We start from the raw sequence: 20,694 nt of genomic DNA, 5'->3' as shown, positions 1-20,694 counted from the left end.
CGACTGGAGATGAATTTCGAAAGGAGCAAGTTTATACTCTCCATTCTTAATTTTCATCCTGCTATGCGCAGACAATTGTAATTTTAGATTAACAAAATAACGCTGGAGACCAACCCTCGACGTTTTGGTAGTATCAGCTACTACTTAGTTTCGGACCTATATGAAATATGATGCTTTCAATTTAAGATTTGAGGTTCATTTAAGATAGTTTCCATAAATATGACATTTCCTATACTTCGTAATTCTAGTGACTTACTGAGAGCTAGTTCGAGAACGACAAGCGAGAATTGACTACACTCGGTTCGGTTTTGCAGTTCATCTTCGTATTTAGTTTGTACTGAGCCTTTGACAGCACCTTACCAGGCGTCGCTTTACGAGAAGCTGTGACGTCTCTTCTACGTCACTTCATATTTGTACTTAAAAATTTGAATCATACGTAATGCTTATTTATAAATTAAAACATTTCTATTTGAAATAAAAAATACTGGTTAGAGAAAATTTCACATCCCTTCGATATTAAGTGCTAAGTCTCCTTGGTCCGAAAAATAGCCAAATATTCGTTTATAATGTAATACATGTTTTATATTTTCTTTTTAAATAGAAAAGAAAGGGGTGACTCTAGTCTAGTTTTAAGAAGAAGGGGTTTCGTTTTTCTTTAATAAATATCACGCGAGATTAGCCGCAACATTAAGACTAATGACATTAAAGCACTAGCTGCGAAAGAACCAGAGAAGTTAGAAGCAGTTAACGATCTCCCAGAAACTGAATCGCGTTTATACCCGGGCTTCCTTCCTCTATTAAGAACTAGCTAGCTCCGCCACCTATCCCATTAAAATTTCAAAAAGAACACGAACAACGAAGAACGCGTTCTTCTAATCTTTTTTAATCCTTTTTCTAGACTGCTGGAGAAATGAGTTATTTTCATTTCAGTCCCATTTTTAAAACGTTTCAAAACATTTTTTAACCCCCTGGGATAATTCCATTTATCCTAGCGATGAGAAAATTTTAATTATTTAATTTTTAATTATAGCAAAGTAGCGGCATAATGAAAAGTAATTTTGTTCGGGAAGGTACCGAAACTAATTTGAAGCATTTAGGTCATAAGATTAAAGAGTTTTCAGCTCCTATTGAAGTTGCACGTGCTTCTGGCACACGTGTTCAGGGTCATGGAGAAGAAACAAAATTTCGGAGCACTTTTAAATTATTATCTATGGTGTATTTTTTCATTTAAGTTTCATTAAAAACAAATAGAAATTGTTTTATAAAATTAAAATTAATTTTGAATGTAAGGTAAAACGTGGGGGAAAACGTGGATTTTATTGTTAGAAAAAGTGGTGCCTAAATTTGTCGGCGATGACAAATACAGTTGACATAGTTTTGTTATTAATAATGAATTGACACTTATTAGTCATGGGGTTTTTATCGTTATTGACGTCATCCAAAAGACTACCCCATATCATGACTTTACCGTATTTAAATTAAAATACTAATTGAAAACAAAACAAAATTGGGTTTCCATTTCATTGGTCCTTTAAAAAAACGGCTTTAAACCATATATTGGAAGCTGGGTAATAAAGTTTTTTTTTTATGTTATTAGGAACCAAGTCCCATTTTCGGATCAATTTCACGCCGTAATTCTCCTTAATAGAAAAGTCGGAACCGCGGCCCAGAAATGATTCGGAATCAAAACGCCGCGTCTAACGCGTACAGAATCGATCTGTCAAACGCAACGCGCCATCTGAACTAAAACCGACAAAAGCCTTTGTATAGCAAAAGAAGTGGAAGATGATTATCTGAGAATTTTTTTACCCATTTCATTCTTAGCAAGAAATCAAAAATCAAAATCCTTGTTTTGAGGATTTGCGCGAGAAACCTGCTTAATTTTCTATCGCGGTTAAGAACCGGAAAAAAAATCGCTAAAAATAATCGATTCAGAGTGTTGTTTTCCGTAGGCGCTTTGGCTTTAACGTTTTTATGTTAATCCCCCGTTAGAGAAACGTCACTGTTTTTGACAGCTACAATAATAAGGAGTATCGTAAACAACAACATTTTTTGACCGTATTATTCTAAATATTAATTCTTGTTTTTTTAACTTTTAAAAAGTAAAATAGGTCTACGTTATACTTCGGAATTTCTTATCTTAAATTTATAAATTAATTTATAAAGATAACTAAAAGATGACACGTGGGGAGATACCATATACTATATGAAGAAATAATCTCAAAATTATAACAACATATCGATTTTCTTCAAAAGTCAATTTAACGATTTTTCCGTGTTTGTTGTATTCTGAAAATCTCGGGAACTAGGAGTTTTAGATGGCACCACAATCCTCGCATTTTACGAGCAACTTTAATTGAATTAGAAAAGTATTCTGTATAAGAATAATACAAATAGGGAGACATGTAAATAACGTCATTTCGGCGAAATGTTATTCCGAATTCAGAGACCAACCCCCTTAATGATCAGTCCAATTTGCTTAATTGTGTTTAACGTTTAGACCGACTAATTCAATAAACCTCTAGTTTCCGAATATTTAACGTCATAAAGGAGAGGAGACACGCAAACTTGTTTGACCTTTGTAATTTTCGTAAAGGTATTCGAAAAGGGTGGGTGGTTGGTTTACCATTCTGACCATTAAAGCTCAAAGTAAGAGCGCCTTAGTCTTCAAATTTGAAATATTTTCTCAAAAGTTTATCATTCCGTATTCACTGGATAAGGATGAAACAACGTTACTAAGGCCATGTTGACGTAATTAAATGGATATAATGCCAAATATTATCATATCCATTTAAGCAATATTGTGACCCAATTCTGTATTTTCCTGGTTAAGATTGTCGATAATTCTATCTTGTCCTTGACATTAACAGACCAATCAAAGTCAACTCAAGATAAAAGTATTATCACTCTAGTCTAATCAGCTTTTGTCCTCATAAGTAAATTCCAACCTTGGAAGGCGTATGTATCTTCCATGCTTCGCCTCTACAACACAATGGCTTTTATATTGCAAATACCGTCGTTTACTTGACCATCTACCCAAATATTATGTATTTTTGATATAATACTCGTTGCACTCTCCCTTTATAACAACGTTTCCATCCGGAGGGAAACTCTGAACTTCCCATATAATGACTATGAAATCCCAATTGACAAATTAAAGTTAGAGATAAGCCAAGCAAACGAGAATAGGGAACCCACGTGGCTTTATTCCATCGCAATCCCATCCAGAAAAGGGTTTACAAAACTCAAGTTCAACAGAGGAAAATCGCTTTCACATCGATCTAATTGGAGCCAGTTTGGATTCAAAGAGGAGAGAGCGCTCGGACAATTTTGCGGAAGAGAAGAGCGGATATTCCAAAGCTAGTTTCCGTCGGCGTTATTTATTGTCTTTATTCCCCCCAAAGTTTTAATTAATTCTTCCTGCCTACTCATGGCTAATTAGGCTTGGGCGAGGCTGAAAGTTGCTTTCAAGTTCTATTAGTACAATGTAGGCATATTTCAAGAGCTCGAGCTATAGAGTAATAGGTCAAAAATAGGCCTGGAATTGGAAAAGTCGTTAGGGCGTGGATTTTAAAATCCGTTTAACGATCATTTTAGCATTAGTGGCAGACTTCCCAGCTCAATATATACGAAAAGACATCTAAATTATTATCTTTTTTAGTGAAGTTGAGGTAATTAGTTTTATTTGAAATTTTAGTTCGTATCAGTATTTTTTTCATTGGTTTAGAACTATTAGAGAGGAGCAAGAAGAAAAATGTTAAAGACTCAATCGTACGCATCATTTGGTTTTTCCATCTATTAGCTGCATAACAGCGGATGAACAATAAATTATTGCTAATTATAATTTATGCATAAATTCCCTTGCAAATAAATATGCATTCTCTCAATAAGATCTAAGTTAGCGTTAAATTTCGACTAGGAACATTCATTAGCAATGCAGATGGCATTTTAGAATCTTTGATGTAGTGCAGCTCCCTTTATGCCCCCTCCCCCCCCCCTCGAAGCACTTGTTTCCGTAACAACATTTTCAAATGAAAATTTTAATATTATTAGATAAAAATCCAATTTCATTTCTCGTAATGATAAATCAATGAGGAGAAAAAAAGACAGACATAAATGACAAGCGTAAGCTACCACGTATATTGATTTTAAATATTGGTTTTTGGAGATTGTGCTGCTGTCTACATAATAAAGTTATTAATGATTAATGTTAATTGCAGTAATCGCATGAACCACACAATAGTAAGTCATTTTCGTAACCGATGGTTGTTGGTATTTATCCATGACAATGTAGAGTATGTTTATCTTTAATTTATGAATAAATTTAAACTTTGTAACTTAATACGGTCGACTGATTCTTTTAAATTTGGTTGTTGTTTTTTCGTGGTATTGAAATAAGACTACGTAAGTTTTATAAAATAAGGAATGTTAATAATTAAAAGGAAAAATGTACAAAACTAATTAAAAAATACTTTAAGGAAAAGCCTGTACTATCAAAATGTAAATAATTAACTCTCATTATGAAAGTTCTTAATTTTCTATCCAAGTGTACTCAGTTCGCTTAAAATTTAAACCCATTCATTATTTAATGAAAAAAAAAGTAAACTAAAGTTGGCGAATATTTTACTTCAGTGTCTGATTTCTCTTTCTAAGTTAGAATTTCATATCAAATGGTCTATTTATATTCCAGACGAAGATGAAAGGTAAAATATTTATCGGTTCCATAAATTACCGTTCAATGTACAAATACAAGTGTACATGTCATGTGTCCTTCATTTAACGCTTGCCGCGGTGACACACACCTACAATTGTGCGCAACATATGTGCTACAAATACAGTTCTCGTTCTATATTCAACATTCTTATGTAGAAGGTGTAGAAAATGTTTGTTAATTTTTAAAACAGCACTGTATACAGAGGAGGTTGGTTATTTTTTTTTAAAGAAAAACACCGGATAAAAAACGATGTAAGTTTGTAAATATTTATTTCCATATATGTAACACTAGAAAAAGCAGTAGAGTCGAAAGAAAAAGATTGTAGCTGTACTATACACGCTTCGGGTTTCTGGGTTTGCCCAAGTACGTCAAATTGAGTCATCCATGATTCATGAACGTGTTTTTTAGCGGAAATTTTTGAGAAAACGAACCAAGATGCCCAACTTCCAAATGTTTCAATTAGTGCTTCTTCTAACAATATAGATATTTTTGGTCAATGAGATACTTCATTTCGTTAAATCAAAATTGTTTAATAGGTCTAAGGCAACAGAATTAGATGTGACCTATGAAATATGCTGTCTTGAAAAATCCAAAGACGTCAATGAGGTATGTATAGGTATGCAAGTTAAATGTTTCTTGCAGGGCAACGACATAACTTGCGTCATTGCATGTTTATAATCACGATGATGCATCACACAATGAACAGGAGAAAGATCATGACATGTTCTACAAATTTGACGATGTTCCTCCTTGGTATTTGTGCATTTTATTCGGACTACAGGTAAAGTCATTGGTCATACACGTGAACTGTAACCATGAGCTTCTCAAATTTCCGTTTAGCATTTCTTGACGGTTTTTGGAGGAATTCTAACTGGCAGTCTGCTAGTTGGACGTTTCGCCTGTCTCAAAGAGAATGACCCGCAATACGGCTACTTCTTGTCTACTTGCTTCTTTGTTAGTGGTATTAGTACCCTTCTTCAAATTGCAATTGGAGCAAGGTTAGATCATTTCTTCAGTACTCACTCTTGAACTCACAAATCTCTCAAACCAGACTGCCACTCGTCCAAGCTTCTTCTGGGTTGTTCTTAGCACCAACTTTCGCTTTCTTATCTTTACCACAATTTAAATGTACAGATAGTACAATCATTGATGAAGTCACCGATTTTAATAGTACTTCAACCAATGAGCCAGATGACTGGAAGATACGAATCCGAGAAGTCAGTCTCATTCAAACTTTTTTACTTCAACAATTCTAATATATTCCGCCATTTTCAGCTTCAAGGAGCATACATGGTAGCGTCGCTTGTTGAAATTTTTCTGGGTCTTACCGGATTAATTGGGGTTTTAATGAGATTCATTTCACCACTTACTATAACATCAGTCATATGTCTCTTAGCAATAGGAATTTTTGAAAAATCAATTTCATTAGCCGAGTTAAACTGGCCAATTTCTCTACTGTAAGGACATCATGCAGCAAAAACCACCAATTATTACAATGAATCATTACGTAAGAATGACGTGATTTCTTCCGCAGTGTTACAGCCTTGATGATTTTATTCACCCAGTATTTGAAAAAGATTCCTCTTTATTACATCTCTGGTTTACGAAAACCAAAAGTAAAAAAAATCGATATACCCGTATTTCAACTACTACCGGTAAGACTTAATATTTTATGTATTCGAACTTTAAATTTTCAAATCCTTAATATATTCTTAGGTCATTTTGTCTATTACAATTGCTTGGTTGGTATGCTGCTTATTGACCGTCACCAATGTCGTGGGTGAAAGTAGCGAAATAAGAGTTGACAAAAGATTGTCTTCCTTTACAAATTCCCATTGGTTCCGTGTTCCGTACCCTGGTATGCATTTGAGTATATTTTGAGAAGCAAACGAAAAGAGTGCTTCACCTTTGTTTATTCTTCAAAGGTCAATGGGGCTGGCCAAGTATTAGCGTCAGTTCAACTTTGGGATTCTCATTGGGAGTTATTGCATCCGCATTAGAATCCATCGGAGATTATCATTCCTGTTGCGATCTAGTCGGTGCGCCACAAATACCCAAACACGCAATTAACAGAGGAATAATGGTATGTCATTTCGAGAAAGGTGGAGTATCTCTACATGAGATAACCGTTTCTGATAACCAGATTGAAGGAATTGGCACATTTCTAAGTGGTTTATTCGGCAGTAGCGGTGGATTAACCTCATACACTGTTGATATAGCCAATATCAGGGCAACAAAAGTAATGTGGAAGACATAGACAAGAACAAAACCATCAAATTATAACACCTATGATTACAGATTGGCAGTAAAGTCGTAGTTCAATATTGCGGTGCAATTCTGATAATATTTGGAGTTATTGCCAAAGTCGGAAGCTTCTTTGCTTTGATACCTAGTCCCATAATGGGTGGTTTAACCATGTTTTTCTTTCCACTGATATTGGGTGTGGGTTTATCCAATCTCTCCGTCGTTCGTCTGAATAGTCGCAACACTTTCATCCTTGGAATATCTCTTTTCTTCGGAATTGCAATCCCAGAATGGATTCGTAAACAAAAAGGCCGTGCTTTCCGTACAGGTTAGTGTTTGTGAAAAATTACTCAATAATAGCCCATCGTATATACGATGTGGCTGAATAGTGTCGAAGTTAATTATTCTTAAAATAAACAACTTAAAGGATACCCTCAATTGGATCAGATTCTAACGGTACTTTTAACCATACACATATTTGTTGGTAGTGTGGTGAGCGTGTTCTTTGACAACACCATTCCAGGTAATTAAATTCGGTGATAACTTTGTTCATATCGTTACAAACCTAACACTGATCTACATTCAGGATCTTTAGAGGAGAGAGGAATAACGCAATGGCGTAAATCTCGGGGCGACAAACTACGTTCTGATAAGTGTTACGGTTTCCCTGTCATTTCCAAATGGATCAAACGTCATCCTTGGTTAAGACGGATACCCATTAGCCCATCTTATCAAGATTAAATCAATGAACTTCTTAATTCACCAGTCCCATATTCAATTAATTTGCACCTTTCTATGTAAAATAACCTTCTTTCTCCTTTAAGTAAAAGCTCAAGTAGTATAGTTGAAATATTAGAAACTGGGCCAATGATTATTTTTTAAATTCTATAATATTAAGTTTCGGTTTTTCCAAAGAAAAGAAATCTTCCTTACTTTCAAATTAATTAAATAGAATAACTAACATTTTATAACCAGTATCTTGACTCGGAAAGCCCAATACAGCAACAATAATAAAAAAAATCAAGTTTTTGAAACTAGAAAAAAAAACCATAAAACAAAACTGAAATGTATTCAAATCTTCCAAATTGAAAATATTAATAAGTAATATTATTTCCTCTTCAAGGCAAAACGATTTTAAAAAAGCCTGCCAAAAATCATGTTCAATCAAACAGTGAATAACTAACTCTCATTAAAAATCTTAATTTACTTGCCAAGTGTACTTAATTCCCTTAAAATAGATACCCATTAATATTTAAATTTCAAAGGCCTTGAAGTTTTTAGCTTTATACTGTTAATAACCTTACAGTCGATGTATATTATATTGTTGTCTAAAAAGTTATTTTCGTATAAATATTTTTCTAAGCCTAACTCTTGCGTGCGGAGGTTATACACATACAATTTAACATATGTTCTTTAATTTCAGTTCTCATTATATATTTTATGACAACATCATTATGTAGTTGGTATTGAAAATGTTTTTCTCCTATTAGAGCAGTACTGTTTACAGAGGAGGTTGGTTACTGTTGTTTAAATAGATTGGCCTTATCATTTGGTCGTATTAGACTAACTGGTTTCTAAGTATTCGAACTCATTTGTGTGTATATATATATATATATATATATATATATATATCGTAGAATTTACCTTGATGACACGCGGTTTACATGTAATTTACGGACAATAATTGATTTTTTCTTTAAACTTCTTGCGTTTTCTTACTGCTTTTAACACTACAGTTATATTCAAAAACATCCGAATAAAACACAATGTAAGTTTGTATCTATTTATTTCCATATAAGTAGCCCTAGAAAAGAAATTAGAAAAACTCTGTAGGTTTAGGGTTCCTTGGTTTGCCCTAAGCCGTCCCATTGAGCACTTTTCCAATGCAAAATTTGGGCCAAACCCGGATGCCCAGACAAACATTTCAATTAGCGTTTTTAATGGCAACACGGCCTATGGCACTATCAAATGTACTTAATCAAAATCCTTTAATAGGTCTAAGGCAACAGAATTAGATGTGAACTATAAAATATGCTGTCTTGAAAAAGCCAAAGACGCCAATGAGGTATGTATAGGTAGGTTAAGTTATGTTTCTAGCAGCGCAACGAGAAAACTTGCATCATTACATGTTCAGAATAATGATGATGTATCGAACGAACACGAGAAAACTAATGACATGTTCTACAAAATTGACGACGTTCCTCCTTGGTATTTGTGCATTTTATTCGGACTACAGGTAAAGTCATTGGTCAAACACGTGAACTGCAAATTTGACTTTTACAAAATTGCTTTTAGCATTTCTTAACGGTTTTCGGAGGAATTTTATCCTTCAGCCTTCTAGTTGGACGCTCCGCTTGTCTCAAAGAGAACGATCCCCAATACGGCTACTTTCTGTCTACTAGTTTCTTCGTTTGTGGCATTAGTACCCTTCTTCAAGTGTCATTTGGAACAAGGTTAGATTGTCGTTTCAATAGTGTCTTCAGTACGCTTTCATCGACTCAATTTCATATCTCTCAAACCAGACTGCCACTCGTCCAAGCTTCTTCTGGGTTGTTTTTCACACAAACTTTATCCTTCTTATCTTTGCCACAATTTAAATGTATTGTTTGTAATGGTACTTTAGTGAGCGAGTCGGATGACTGGACGATAAGAATTCGAGAGGTCAGTTTCACTCAAAAGGTAATTTTTCTTTTCAACAGTTTGCGATATATTATGCCATTTTCAGCTTCAAGGAGCTTACATGGTAGCGTCGCTTGTTGAAATTTTTCTGGGTCTTACCGGATTGATTGGGGTTCTAATGAGATTCATTTCACCAATTACCGTAACAACAGTCATATGCCTCTTATCAATATCATTATTTGACCAAGTTATTTCATTAGCAGAGGGAAACTGGTCAATTTCTCTACTGTAAGAATTGTATGCAGATAAATATGAATAACTTAGGAATGACTTTTTTTCTCTTGCAGTGTTACAGCCTTGATGATTTTATTCACCCAGTATTTGAAAAAGATACCTCTTTATTACATCTCTGGTTTACGAAAACCAAAAGTAAAACAAATCGACATACCCGTCTTCCAATTATTGCCGGTAAGGCTTAAATTATGTTATGTGTAATCGAACGTCCTGTAAAACTTACAAACCGAGAATCCTTAACATTTTTAGGTCATTTTGTCCATTACAATTGCTTGGTTGCTATGCGGCTTATTGACCGTCACCAATCTTGTAGATGAAAGTAGTGAAATAAGAGTTGACAAACGATTTTCTTCCTTCACAAATTCACATTGGTTCCGTGTTCCGTACCCTGGTACATATTTAAGTACTTTTACTCGCCATCAAAAACGAGTGTGTCATTTGATTTAAATTAATTCTTCAAAGGTCAATGGGGTTGGCCAAGCGTTAGCGTCAGTTTAACGTTGGGATTCTCATTGGGAGTTATTGCGTCCGCTTTAGAATCTATTGGAGATTATCATTCCTGTTGCGATCTAGTCGGCGCGCCACAAATACCCAAACACGCAATCAATAGAGGAATAATGGTAAGTCAATCCGAGAAATGTGCATGAAGTATCGTTACACGAGATAACTGTTTCTGATAACCAGATTGAAGGAATTGGCACATTTCTATGTGGTTTATTCGGCACTGGCGTTGGATTATCCTCGTACACGAGTGACATAGCCAACATCAGGGCAACAAAGGTATTGTAGAAGACATAGTCAAGACAAAAAACAATCTAATTATGACAGTCATAATTGTAGGTTGGCAGTAAAGTCGTGGTTCAATATTGTGGCGCTATTTTGATCATTTTTGGAGTAATTGCCAAAGTCGGAAGCTTCTTTTCTCTGATTCCTAGTCCTATTTTGGGAGGGTTACTTATGTTTTTGATCCCAATGATATTGGGTGTGGGCTTATCCAATCTCTCCGTCGTTCGTCTGAATAGTCGCAACACTTTCATTCTTGGAATATCTCTTTTCTTCGGGATTTCAATCCCAGGATGGATTCGAAAACAAAAGGGCGGTGCTTTCAGTACAGGTTCGTGGTGGTGAAATAAAAACTTAAAAATAATCTCTAACTTCATGTTTAAAAACTTTGAAGGATACCCACAATTGGATCAGATTCTAAGCCTACTTTTAACCATACACTTATTTGTTGGTGGTGTGGTGAGCGTGTTCTTTGACAGCACCATTCCTGGTATTTAACCTTGGGTGATAGTTTTGATAATATCATTGATGAACCTTACACTGATTAATCTAATAGGATCTTTAGAGGAGAGAGGAATAACTCAATGGCGTAAATCAAGGGGCGACAAACTACGTTCTGATAATTGTTACGGTTTTCCTATCATTTCCAAATGGATCAAACGTCATCCTTGGTTAAGTCGGATACCCATTAGCCCATCCTATCAAGATTAAATGAATGGACTTCTTAATTCACCAGTCTATTAATTTGCACCTTTCACACCAATCAATTTCTTCCTCCAACCAGTTGGAGGAAGCAAACTTTTAAAGAATACCAATATAGGGTAGTATTTCAGAAGTTGATTTTCAATAGACTATCTTTCGAAATAAGAAAAAATGAGTTCTAAGAAAAACTAGGATATTAAAATTATTAGAAACGAGAGCCAATTACTTTTCAAATTCTATCTTAAGTTTTGGTTTTTTTCCAATGAAGAGAAATCTTTCTAATTTTCAAAATTAAATAAAAAGAATAACTAACATTATATCTCGTGTGTCTTGACTCGGGAAGCCGAATACATCAAGTATGATAAAAATTTATAGATTTTTTTCAAACTGGAAAAAATACTTATAAGCAAAAAAATGATATGCATTCAAGTGCATCAAACTGAAATTATGAATAAATTATAATAAGACTGTGAATTAAAACCCTTAATTCGCTAACAAAGAGCAATTAATCCATTCATTATTAATTTTCAGAGGCCTTAGTTTTGCCTTAGTTTTTCTTTAGTTATATAATATTAGTAACCTTCTAGTCGATGTAGTTGTCTATCAAATTATTTTCGTAGAAATATTTTTCGAACTCTAGCGTGCGGCGGTGATACACATCTACCATTATACACAACATGTGTGTTACAAATTCAGTTCTCGTTCTATATTTTTAAACAACATTATTATGTAGGATAAGGTATTGGCAAGGTTTTCCAACTTTTAGAAAAGTTCGGTTTACAGAGAAGGTGGGTTATGTTCAAAAGTTTTCAACTAAAACACAATGTAAGTTTGAAACTTTTTACATTAGCATTAGAAAAAAAAATAGAAGATTTGAAAGGAAAACTTTAAAGCTCTATTACCTGTCCCATTGAGTCACTAATCGAGCACTTTTCCAAACCAAATTTTTGGCAAATCCGAAGCATTCAATCAACGTTCTACTGACAACATAGCCTATTGCACCCTCAATTATAATTAATTTTAATTGTTTAATAGGTCAAAGGAGAAAGAATTACACGTAACTTACGAATTATGCGTACCTGAAAACATCAAAGACGTCAATGAGGTATGTGTACGTAGGCATCTTACGGAGAAACAACATAACTTTGATCATTACATGTTTAGAATCATAATGATATATCGAACGAACACGAGAAAAGTAATGACATGTTCTACAAAATTGACGACGTTCCTCCTTGGTATTTGTGTATTTTATTCGGACTACAGGTAAAGTCATTGGGCAGACAAGTGAACTGTAAATTTGACCTTTACAAATTTCCGTTTAGCATTTCTTGACGGTTTTCGGAGGAATTTTAACCTTCGGCCTTTTAGTTGGACGCTCCGCTTGTCTCAAAGAGAACGATCCCCAATACGGATACTTTTTATCAACTTGCTTCTTCGTTTGTGGCATAAGTACCCTTCTTCAAGTGTCATTTGGAACAAGGTTAGATTGTCCTTTCAATAGTTTCTTCAGCACTTCTACAACTCACTTTCAAATCTCACCAATCAGACTGCCACTTGTCCAAGCTTCCTCTGGGTTGTTCTTAGGTCCAGCTTTATCTTTCTTATCTTTGCCACAATTTAAATGTATGGACAATACCATTGTTGGTAATGGTACTTTAGTGAGCGAGTCGGATGACTGGACTATACGAATTCGAGAGGTTAGTTTCAGTCAAAAGTTAATTTTTTTACAACAATTTGCGATATATTCTGCCATTTTCAGATTCAAGGAGCTTACATGGTAGCTTCGCTTGTTGAAATTTTTCTGGGTCTTACCGGATTGATTGGGGTTTTAATAAGATTCATTTCTCCAATAACTATAACAACCGTGATATGTCTCTTATCAATAGGAATATTTGGTCACGCTATTACATTAGCCGAAGGAAACTGGCCAATCTCTCTACTGTAAGAATTTTTCGCAGATAATTAAGAATTTCTTAAGGATGACGTATTTTCTTCCGCAGGGTTACAACCTTGATGATTTTATTCACCCAGTATTTGAAAAAGATTCCTCTTTATTACATCTCTGGTTTGCGAAAACCCAAATTGAAACAAATCGATATACCCGTATTTCAACTACTGCCGGTAAGACTTATTGCTATTACTATTGCTTATACTACTTTAAACTTACAAATCCATAACATATTCTTAGGTCATTTTGTCTATTATAATTGCATGGTTAGTATGCTGTTTATTGACCGTCACCAATGTCGTAGGTGAAAGTAGTGAAATAAGAGTTGACAAAAGATTGTCTTCCTTTACAAATTCGCATTGGTTCCGTGTTCCCTATCCTGGTAGGAATTTGAGTATATTTTGAGAAGCAAAAGGAAAAGAGTGCTTTACTTTTGTTATTTTTTCGAAGGTCAATGGGGTTGGCCACGTGTTAGCATCAGTTTAACGTTGGGATTCTCACTGGGCGTTATTGCATCCGCTTTAGAATCCATCGGAGATTATCATTCGTGTTGCGAGCTAGTCAGTGCGCCACAAATACCCAAACACGCAATCAACAGAGGAATAATGGTAAGTCAGTTAGAGAAATGGGGAGTATCTTTACACAAGATAACCGTTTCTGATTTACCAGATTGAAGGAATTGGCACATTTTTATGTGGTCTATTCGGCAGTAGCAATGGATTAACCTCATACACTATTGACATAGCCAATATCAGGACAACAAAGGTAATGCGGAAAACATGATGAAGAACAAGCCAATCAAATTATGACACTCATAATTGTAGGTTGGCAGTAAAGTCGTCGTTCAATATTGCGGCGCTATTTTGATAATTTTTGGAGTCATTGCCAAAGTCGGAAGCTTCTTTTCTCTGATTCCTATTCCCATATTGGGCGGTTTAACTATGTTTTTACTTCCACTGATATTGGGTGTGGGTTTATCCAATCTCTCCGTCGTTCGTCTTAATAGTCGCAACACTTTCATTCTTGGAATATCTCTTTTCTTCGGAATTTCAATCCCAGAATGGATTCGAAAACAAAAAGGCGGTGCTTTCCATACAGGTTCGTGGTGGTGAAATAAAAACTTAAAAATAATCCCTAACTTTATGTTTAAGAAACTTTGAAGGACACCCAGAATTGGATCAGATTCTTAGCTCACTTTTAACCATACAAATATTTGTTGGTGGTTTGGTGAGCGTCTTCTTCGACAACACAATTCCAGGTAATTAAAATTCGGTGATAATTTTGAACATATCATTAAACACCCTAACTCTGATCTACATTTATCTATCAGGATCATTAGAGGAGAGAGGAATAACGCAATGGCGTAAATCAAGGGGCGACAAACTACGTTCTGATAAGTGCTACGGTTTTCCTGTCATTTCCAAATGGATCAAACGTCATCCTTGGTTAAGTCGGATACCCATTAGCCCATCTTATCAAGATTAAATGAATGAACTTAATTAAAAATAGTATTAATTAAAATAAATTCCAATGAAATGAAGCCTTACCTACTTTTAAAATTAAATATAGAAACTTTAGTTTCATCTCAGTATATTGACTCGAAAGTTAAAGAAGTCAAGTATAAAGAAAATTTAGATTTTTTAAACTGGAAAAAATACCGAGAACAATAAATGAAATGTATTGAAGTCTACCAAATTGAAAATATTAATAAATAAAAATATTTTCTCTTCAAACTAAAATATTTTAAAACATATTTAAGAAAGGCTGACAAAATCATATTCAATCGAACTGTGAATAACTAACTCTCATTAAAAGTCTTAATTTACTGGCCAAGTGTACTTAATTCCCTTATTACCCATTAATACTTGAACTTAAGTAATTTATATAATGTTAATACGTTATATAGCTAAAGAAAAATCAAGGCCTCTTCCATATATTAAAGTGCGATGTAATATATATGTAAAGGTGCTTACCAATCAGTTTTTCTAACGCTCGCGTGCAGCGGTGATACACTTCTACAATGTTACCCAACATGTGTTGCAAATGTAACTCTAGTTCAAAATTTTAAAACAACATAATTATATAGGAGAAGGTATTGAAAAGGTTCTCCGCCTTTTAGAACAGTGCGGTTTACAGAGGAGGTTAGTTATATTCAAAAACATTCGAAACGCAATGTAAGTTTGTGACTATTTATATCCATCCAAATACCACTAGAAAAACACTAAAAGAGTCGAAATAAGAACAAGATTGTAGCTGTACAACACACACTTGGAGTTCCTTGGTTTCCCTCAAACCGTCCCATTGATGCACTAAAACTAATCGAGCACTTTTCCAATGCAAAATTTAGGGCAAAACCAGATGCTTAACCAAACATTTTTAATCAGCGTTTCTTCTGATAACATGATCTAGGACACCCTTAATTGTACTTAATAAAAATTGTTTTATAGGTCTAAGGAGAAAGATTTACATGTGGCCTACGAATTATGCGTTTCTGAAAACCCCAAAAACGTCATTGAGGTATGTATAGGTAGCTAAGTTCAATGTTTCTTGCAGAGTAACGAGATAATTTGCATCAATGCATTTTTAGGATCACGATGATGCATCAAACAACGATTACGAGAAAGGTAATGACATGTTCTACAAAATTGACGACGTTCCTCCTTGGTATTTGTGCATTTTGTTCGGACTACAGGTAAAACCATTGGTCAGACACATGAACTGTATCTAAGATTGAGCTTTACAAATTCAACTTTAGCATTTCTTGACGGTTTTTGGAGGAATTTTAACTCTCAGTTTGCTGGTTGGACGTTTCGCCTGTCTCAAAGAAAACGATCCGCAATACGGCTACTTTTTGTCTACTGGCTTCTTTGTTTGTGGCATTAGTACCCTTCTTCAAACCGCAATTGGAGCAAGGTTAGATTGTCCTTTGAATCGTTTCTTCAGTACTCACTCTTGAACTCACTTTCAAATCTCTCTAAGCAGACTGCCACTTGTCCAAGCTTACTCAGGGTTGTTCTTAGGACCAACTTTCGCTTTCTTATCTTTGCCCCAATTTAAATGTATGGACAATACCATTGTTGGTAATAGTACTTTAGTGAACCAGTCGGAAGACTGGACGATAAGAATTCGAGAGGTCAGTTTCACTCAAACTTTAATTTTTACTTTAAACAATTCTAATATCTTGGACATTTTCAGCTTCAAGGAGCTTACATGGTAGCGTCGTTAGTTGAAATTTTTCTGGGTCTTACCGGATTCATTGGGGTTTTAATAAGATTCATTTCACCAATAACTATAACATCAATCGTATGTCTCTTAGCAATAGGAATATTTAGCCACGCTATTACCTTAGCCGAGGGAAACTGGCCAATTTCTCTACTGTAAGAATTGTGCGCAGTAAATTAAATATTTATGAAGAATGACGTGTTTTCCTCCGCAGCGTTACAACCTTGATGATTTTATTCACCCAGTATTTGAAAAAGATTCCTCTTTATTACATCTCTGGTTTGCGAAAACCCAAATTGAAACAAATCGCTATACCAGTCTTTCAATTATTGCCGGTAAGGCGTCATGTTATATGTAACCGAACGTACTGTACAACTTACAAACCAAGAATCCTTCATATTTTTAGGTCATTTTGTCTATTTCAATTGCTTGGTTCGTATGCTGCTTATTGACCGTCACCAATCTTGTAGATGAAAGTAGCGAAGTAAGAGTTGACAAAAGATTGTCTTCCTTAACAAATACACACTGGTTCCGTGTTCCGTACCCTGGTATGCATTTGAGTATATTTTGCGAGCCAAAGGAAACGAGCGTTTTAAGTCTGTTATTTCTTCAAGGTCAATGGGGTTGGCCACGTGTTAGCGTCAGTTTAACGTTGGGATTCTCATTGGGAGTTATTGCATCCGCTTTACAATCTATCGGAGATTACCATTCGTGTTGCGAGCTAGTCGGTGCGCCACAAATACCCAAACACGCAATCAACAGAGGAATAATGGTATGTCAATTCGAGAAAGGTGAAGTATCTCTACATTAGATAACCGTTTTTGAAAACCAGATTGAAGGAATTGGCACATTTCTATGTGGTTTATTCGGCACCAGCGTTGGATTAACATCGTACACGAGTGACATAGCCAATATCAGGGCAACAAAGGTATTATAGAAGACATGGTCAAGACCAAATCAATCAAATTATGACTCTTATGATTACAGATTGGCAGTAAAGTCGTTGTTCAATATTGCGGCGCTATTTTGATAATTTTTGGAGTCATTGCCAAAGTGGGAAGTTTCTTTTCTATGATTCCTAGTCCCATATTGGGTGGTCAACTTATGTTTTTCTTTCCACTGATATTGGGTGTGGGTTTATCCAATCTCTCCGTCGTTCGTTTGAATAGTCGCAACACTTTCATCCTTGGAATATCTCTTTTCTTCGGAATTTCAATCCCAGAATGGATTCAAAAACAAAAAGGCGGTGCTTTCCGTACAGGTTCGTGGTGGTGAAATAAAAACTTAAAAACAATCTTTAACTTTATGTTTAAAAACCTTTAAAGGATATCCACAATTGGACCAGATTCTAAGCTTTCTTTTAACCATACAGTTATTTGTTGGTAGTGTGGTGAGCGTGTTCTTCGACAACACAATTCCAGGTAATTAAAATTCGGTGATAATTTTGAACATATCATTGATGAACCTAACACTGATTCGTCTAATAGGATCTTTAGAGGAGAGAGGAATAACGCAATGGCGTAAATCAAGGGGCGACAAACTACGTTCTAATAAGTGTTACGGTTTTCCTGTCATTTCCAAATGGATCAAACGTCATCCTTGGTTAAGTCAGTTACCCATTAGCCCATCTTATCAAGATTAAATCAATGAACTTCTTAATTCACCAGTCAATTAATTTGCACGTTTCACACCAATCTACTTCTACTTCCAACCAATTTTTCAAGAATATTTACATTGGGTATTGTGAAGTCAATTTGAGTCAACTGCTTACGGTATATCGAAATACGTAAAAAAATGTGTTCTATGTAAAATGTAGCATAATTATTTCTTCGAAATAAAAGCTAAAAGTTATTAAAAATTATTAGAAAAGAGAGTCAATTATTTTTTAAAAAATTCAATCTAAAGTTTCGGTTTTTTCCAATGAAAGGTAATAAGTATTTCTCACTTTTAAAAATAAATAGAATAACTATCATTTTATCTACAGTATACTGACTCGGGAAGTACTATATAACAAAAATTTAGCTTTTCGAAACCGGATAAAAATAAAAAAGACCGAAAAACCAATAAATAAAAATTGGGCGAAAGTTTTATCTGGAGAATGGATATCATTCCGTTCAAGGTGTATTTTCAACGACTACTTTTATATCTACGATGACAAACATTGCGTATTACTCCGCGTTTGCTTTCTCTAGTTTATTAACTTCTTTGGAACACTGAAAGATTGTATAGCAGTGAGAGAGAAAAAGCATGGGTCTTCTATTTGATGAAATTTTTATACGCCTTTTTCCCCCATAGAGTTTATTTAGAGGTAGTCCCAGCTCTATGCCTAACGGAGCAAAAAAAGAATAACCCTGGTATAGAGAACGATTTCTTCATGGCCCTCAAACAAGTCGGGATGTATAAAGAGAGCTTTTTTAGGGTGTTCATTTTAGTAGATAGTGAAGAATTCTTAACATTCCAGAGGACTCGTGTTCGCCGCGGTCCATTCTAAACAGACTATACAGCGTGAATTAAGTAACGTTCCAGTTAAGTCTTTCGAACTAAATACGGTACCCCGATAGGCGATGTACCTTTGTTAATTCAGCACTCTCAGGTTGAAATGAATCTTATATATTGGTATAACATCATCTAAACTCATTAAAAACCGGCCGCCTCGCTTGGGATAGGAGAGACTGAATGAAAAGAACGAGAGAGAGAGAAAAAAATGCTTTGGTCACCAAAAACCAGAGGAAAAATCAGGGATGTGAACGTTTCTGGAAGAATAGTTGGGAGTATAAAGGAGTGGCCCATTCTCGTTTTTATTTTCTATATTTATACTTGGGTTAGATCCCCAAAATTACTCGCGCTCCCTTACTGACCCTTCTACCTGTACTTCTTCTAAAAGGAAACTGAAGGTTTTCTATGGTACGTCATATTTTGCCATACCAAAGACACCAAAATGGTTAAATTTGGGTTTGTCTTTTTTTTTTTGCTAACGGATTTAATTAGTACTGAAAATATAATAGTTGGCTTTGTTTTTAAAATCGCTCATGTGATATCATCAACCTTTACAAAGTCGCTGTATGTGTAAGGTCTAAATTGCAGTTCACGTTAAAATCATATCTAATACGTCCAATCCTTGAACCAAAAGTACGTAGATAAAAACAAAGATTACTTAATTCACAGTTCCTAGCCATTGATGGGAAGCAAACGACTATCCTTGCTGAACCAACCAATCAGGGAATCTGAGAGATACTACCATCTCGATATCGAACTCAATAAATAAATCATCCATTCATTAAAGGTTGGTTAGATAAAATGAATTCTTCAACCGGAATTAATAAACCTCGCTCATTCCTTTCTTAAAAGTGATTTAATACCACTTCAGTTTTTAAAACAAAAAACCATAATACTCTCCCTTTAACAAGGCGGAAAAAATGTACATACAAAATGAATAATAAAAAAAATTGAGCTAAATAACAGTTCCTTTTCTTGCCTAATAAGGAAGCTAACCTTTTTAAGGCTAGCGTGAGTTTGCGCATTTTTTCCACGTGCTCCAGCCCGGGGAAGGGAAATCCGCAAATTTCAGCGCATTCCTCCATTTATTGGGCGCGAAAACGCGATGCCTCGAAACCCGGCTCTTAAATTAGACGTTACAACTGGTATAAGCCCAGCTAGCTACCAAAATTTAAATAATGCAATCATATCTATGCCTATCCCGGTTGCCCTCCTTTAGCCTCCTCGTATTAAACTAGACTCGGACGAAAAAATTAAGCCTTGGCTCTTAGGAATGAAATACAATTAGTTTGAGAAAATGGGAGGCGAAGAATCTTTCATGCTTAATATTTGGCGCGAATCCAAAGAGCTAGGTCTCCGTTTCTCTTCTCTTTTTCGTTATTACTCCCTGGACAAATGAAAATTGGGAGGAATTTCCAATTTCGTGTAATTATTAATGATACTTAATGAAATGAGTACCCTATCAATGTCGAAAAGCACGTTTAATGATATACTTAATAAAATAAAAAGAGAACTCATCGATTGCTGCTTAAAAGGTTTCCTCAACTAAACTAGAAGTGAGACAATTTCGTTGTTCATTTGTCAGTACCTTTATACTTCAGTAAACGTTGGCTGTCAAAAAGCTCAAATTACGGGTACTAGTTTATCAACGCAATATTCTCATAACAAC

The 20,694-nt window shown here is 35.0% G+C and overlaps 1 protein-coding gene across 1 annotated transcript; it reads left to right on the top strand.

Moving 5' to 3' along the window:
• Positions 1 to 6,794: 6,794 nt before the first annotated feature.
• Positions 6,795 to 8,060, top strand: LOC149610089 (solute carrier family 23 member 1-like). Its single transcript, XM_089859753.1, has 4 exons — positions 6,795 to 6,953; positions 7,013 to 7,286; positions 7,386 to 7,481; positions 7,545 to 8,060. The coding sequence occupies exons 1-4, from the start codon at positions 6,795 to 6,797 to the stop codon at positions 7,697 to 7,699; spliced, it is 684 nt and encodes a 227-aa protein (XP_089715879.1). The 3' UTR covers positions 7,700 to 8,060.
• Positions 8,061 to 20,694: the final 12,634 nt, after the last annotated feature.

This window comes from Phalangium opilio, unplaced genomic scaffold (genome assembly GCF_054372755.1).
Source record: "Phalangium opilio isolate 3A_F unplaced genomic scaffold, DU_Popi_V2 ptg000344l_1, whole genome shotgun sequence".
Classification (NCBI taxonomy): Eukaryota; Metazoa; Arthropoda; class Arachnida; order Opiliones; family Phalangiidae; genus Phalangium; species Phalangium opilio.
This window is presented reverse-complemented; position numbering and strand designations above follow the sequence as displayed.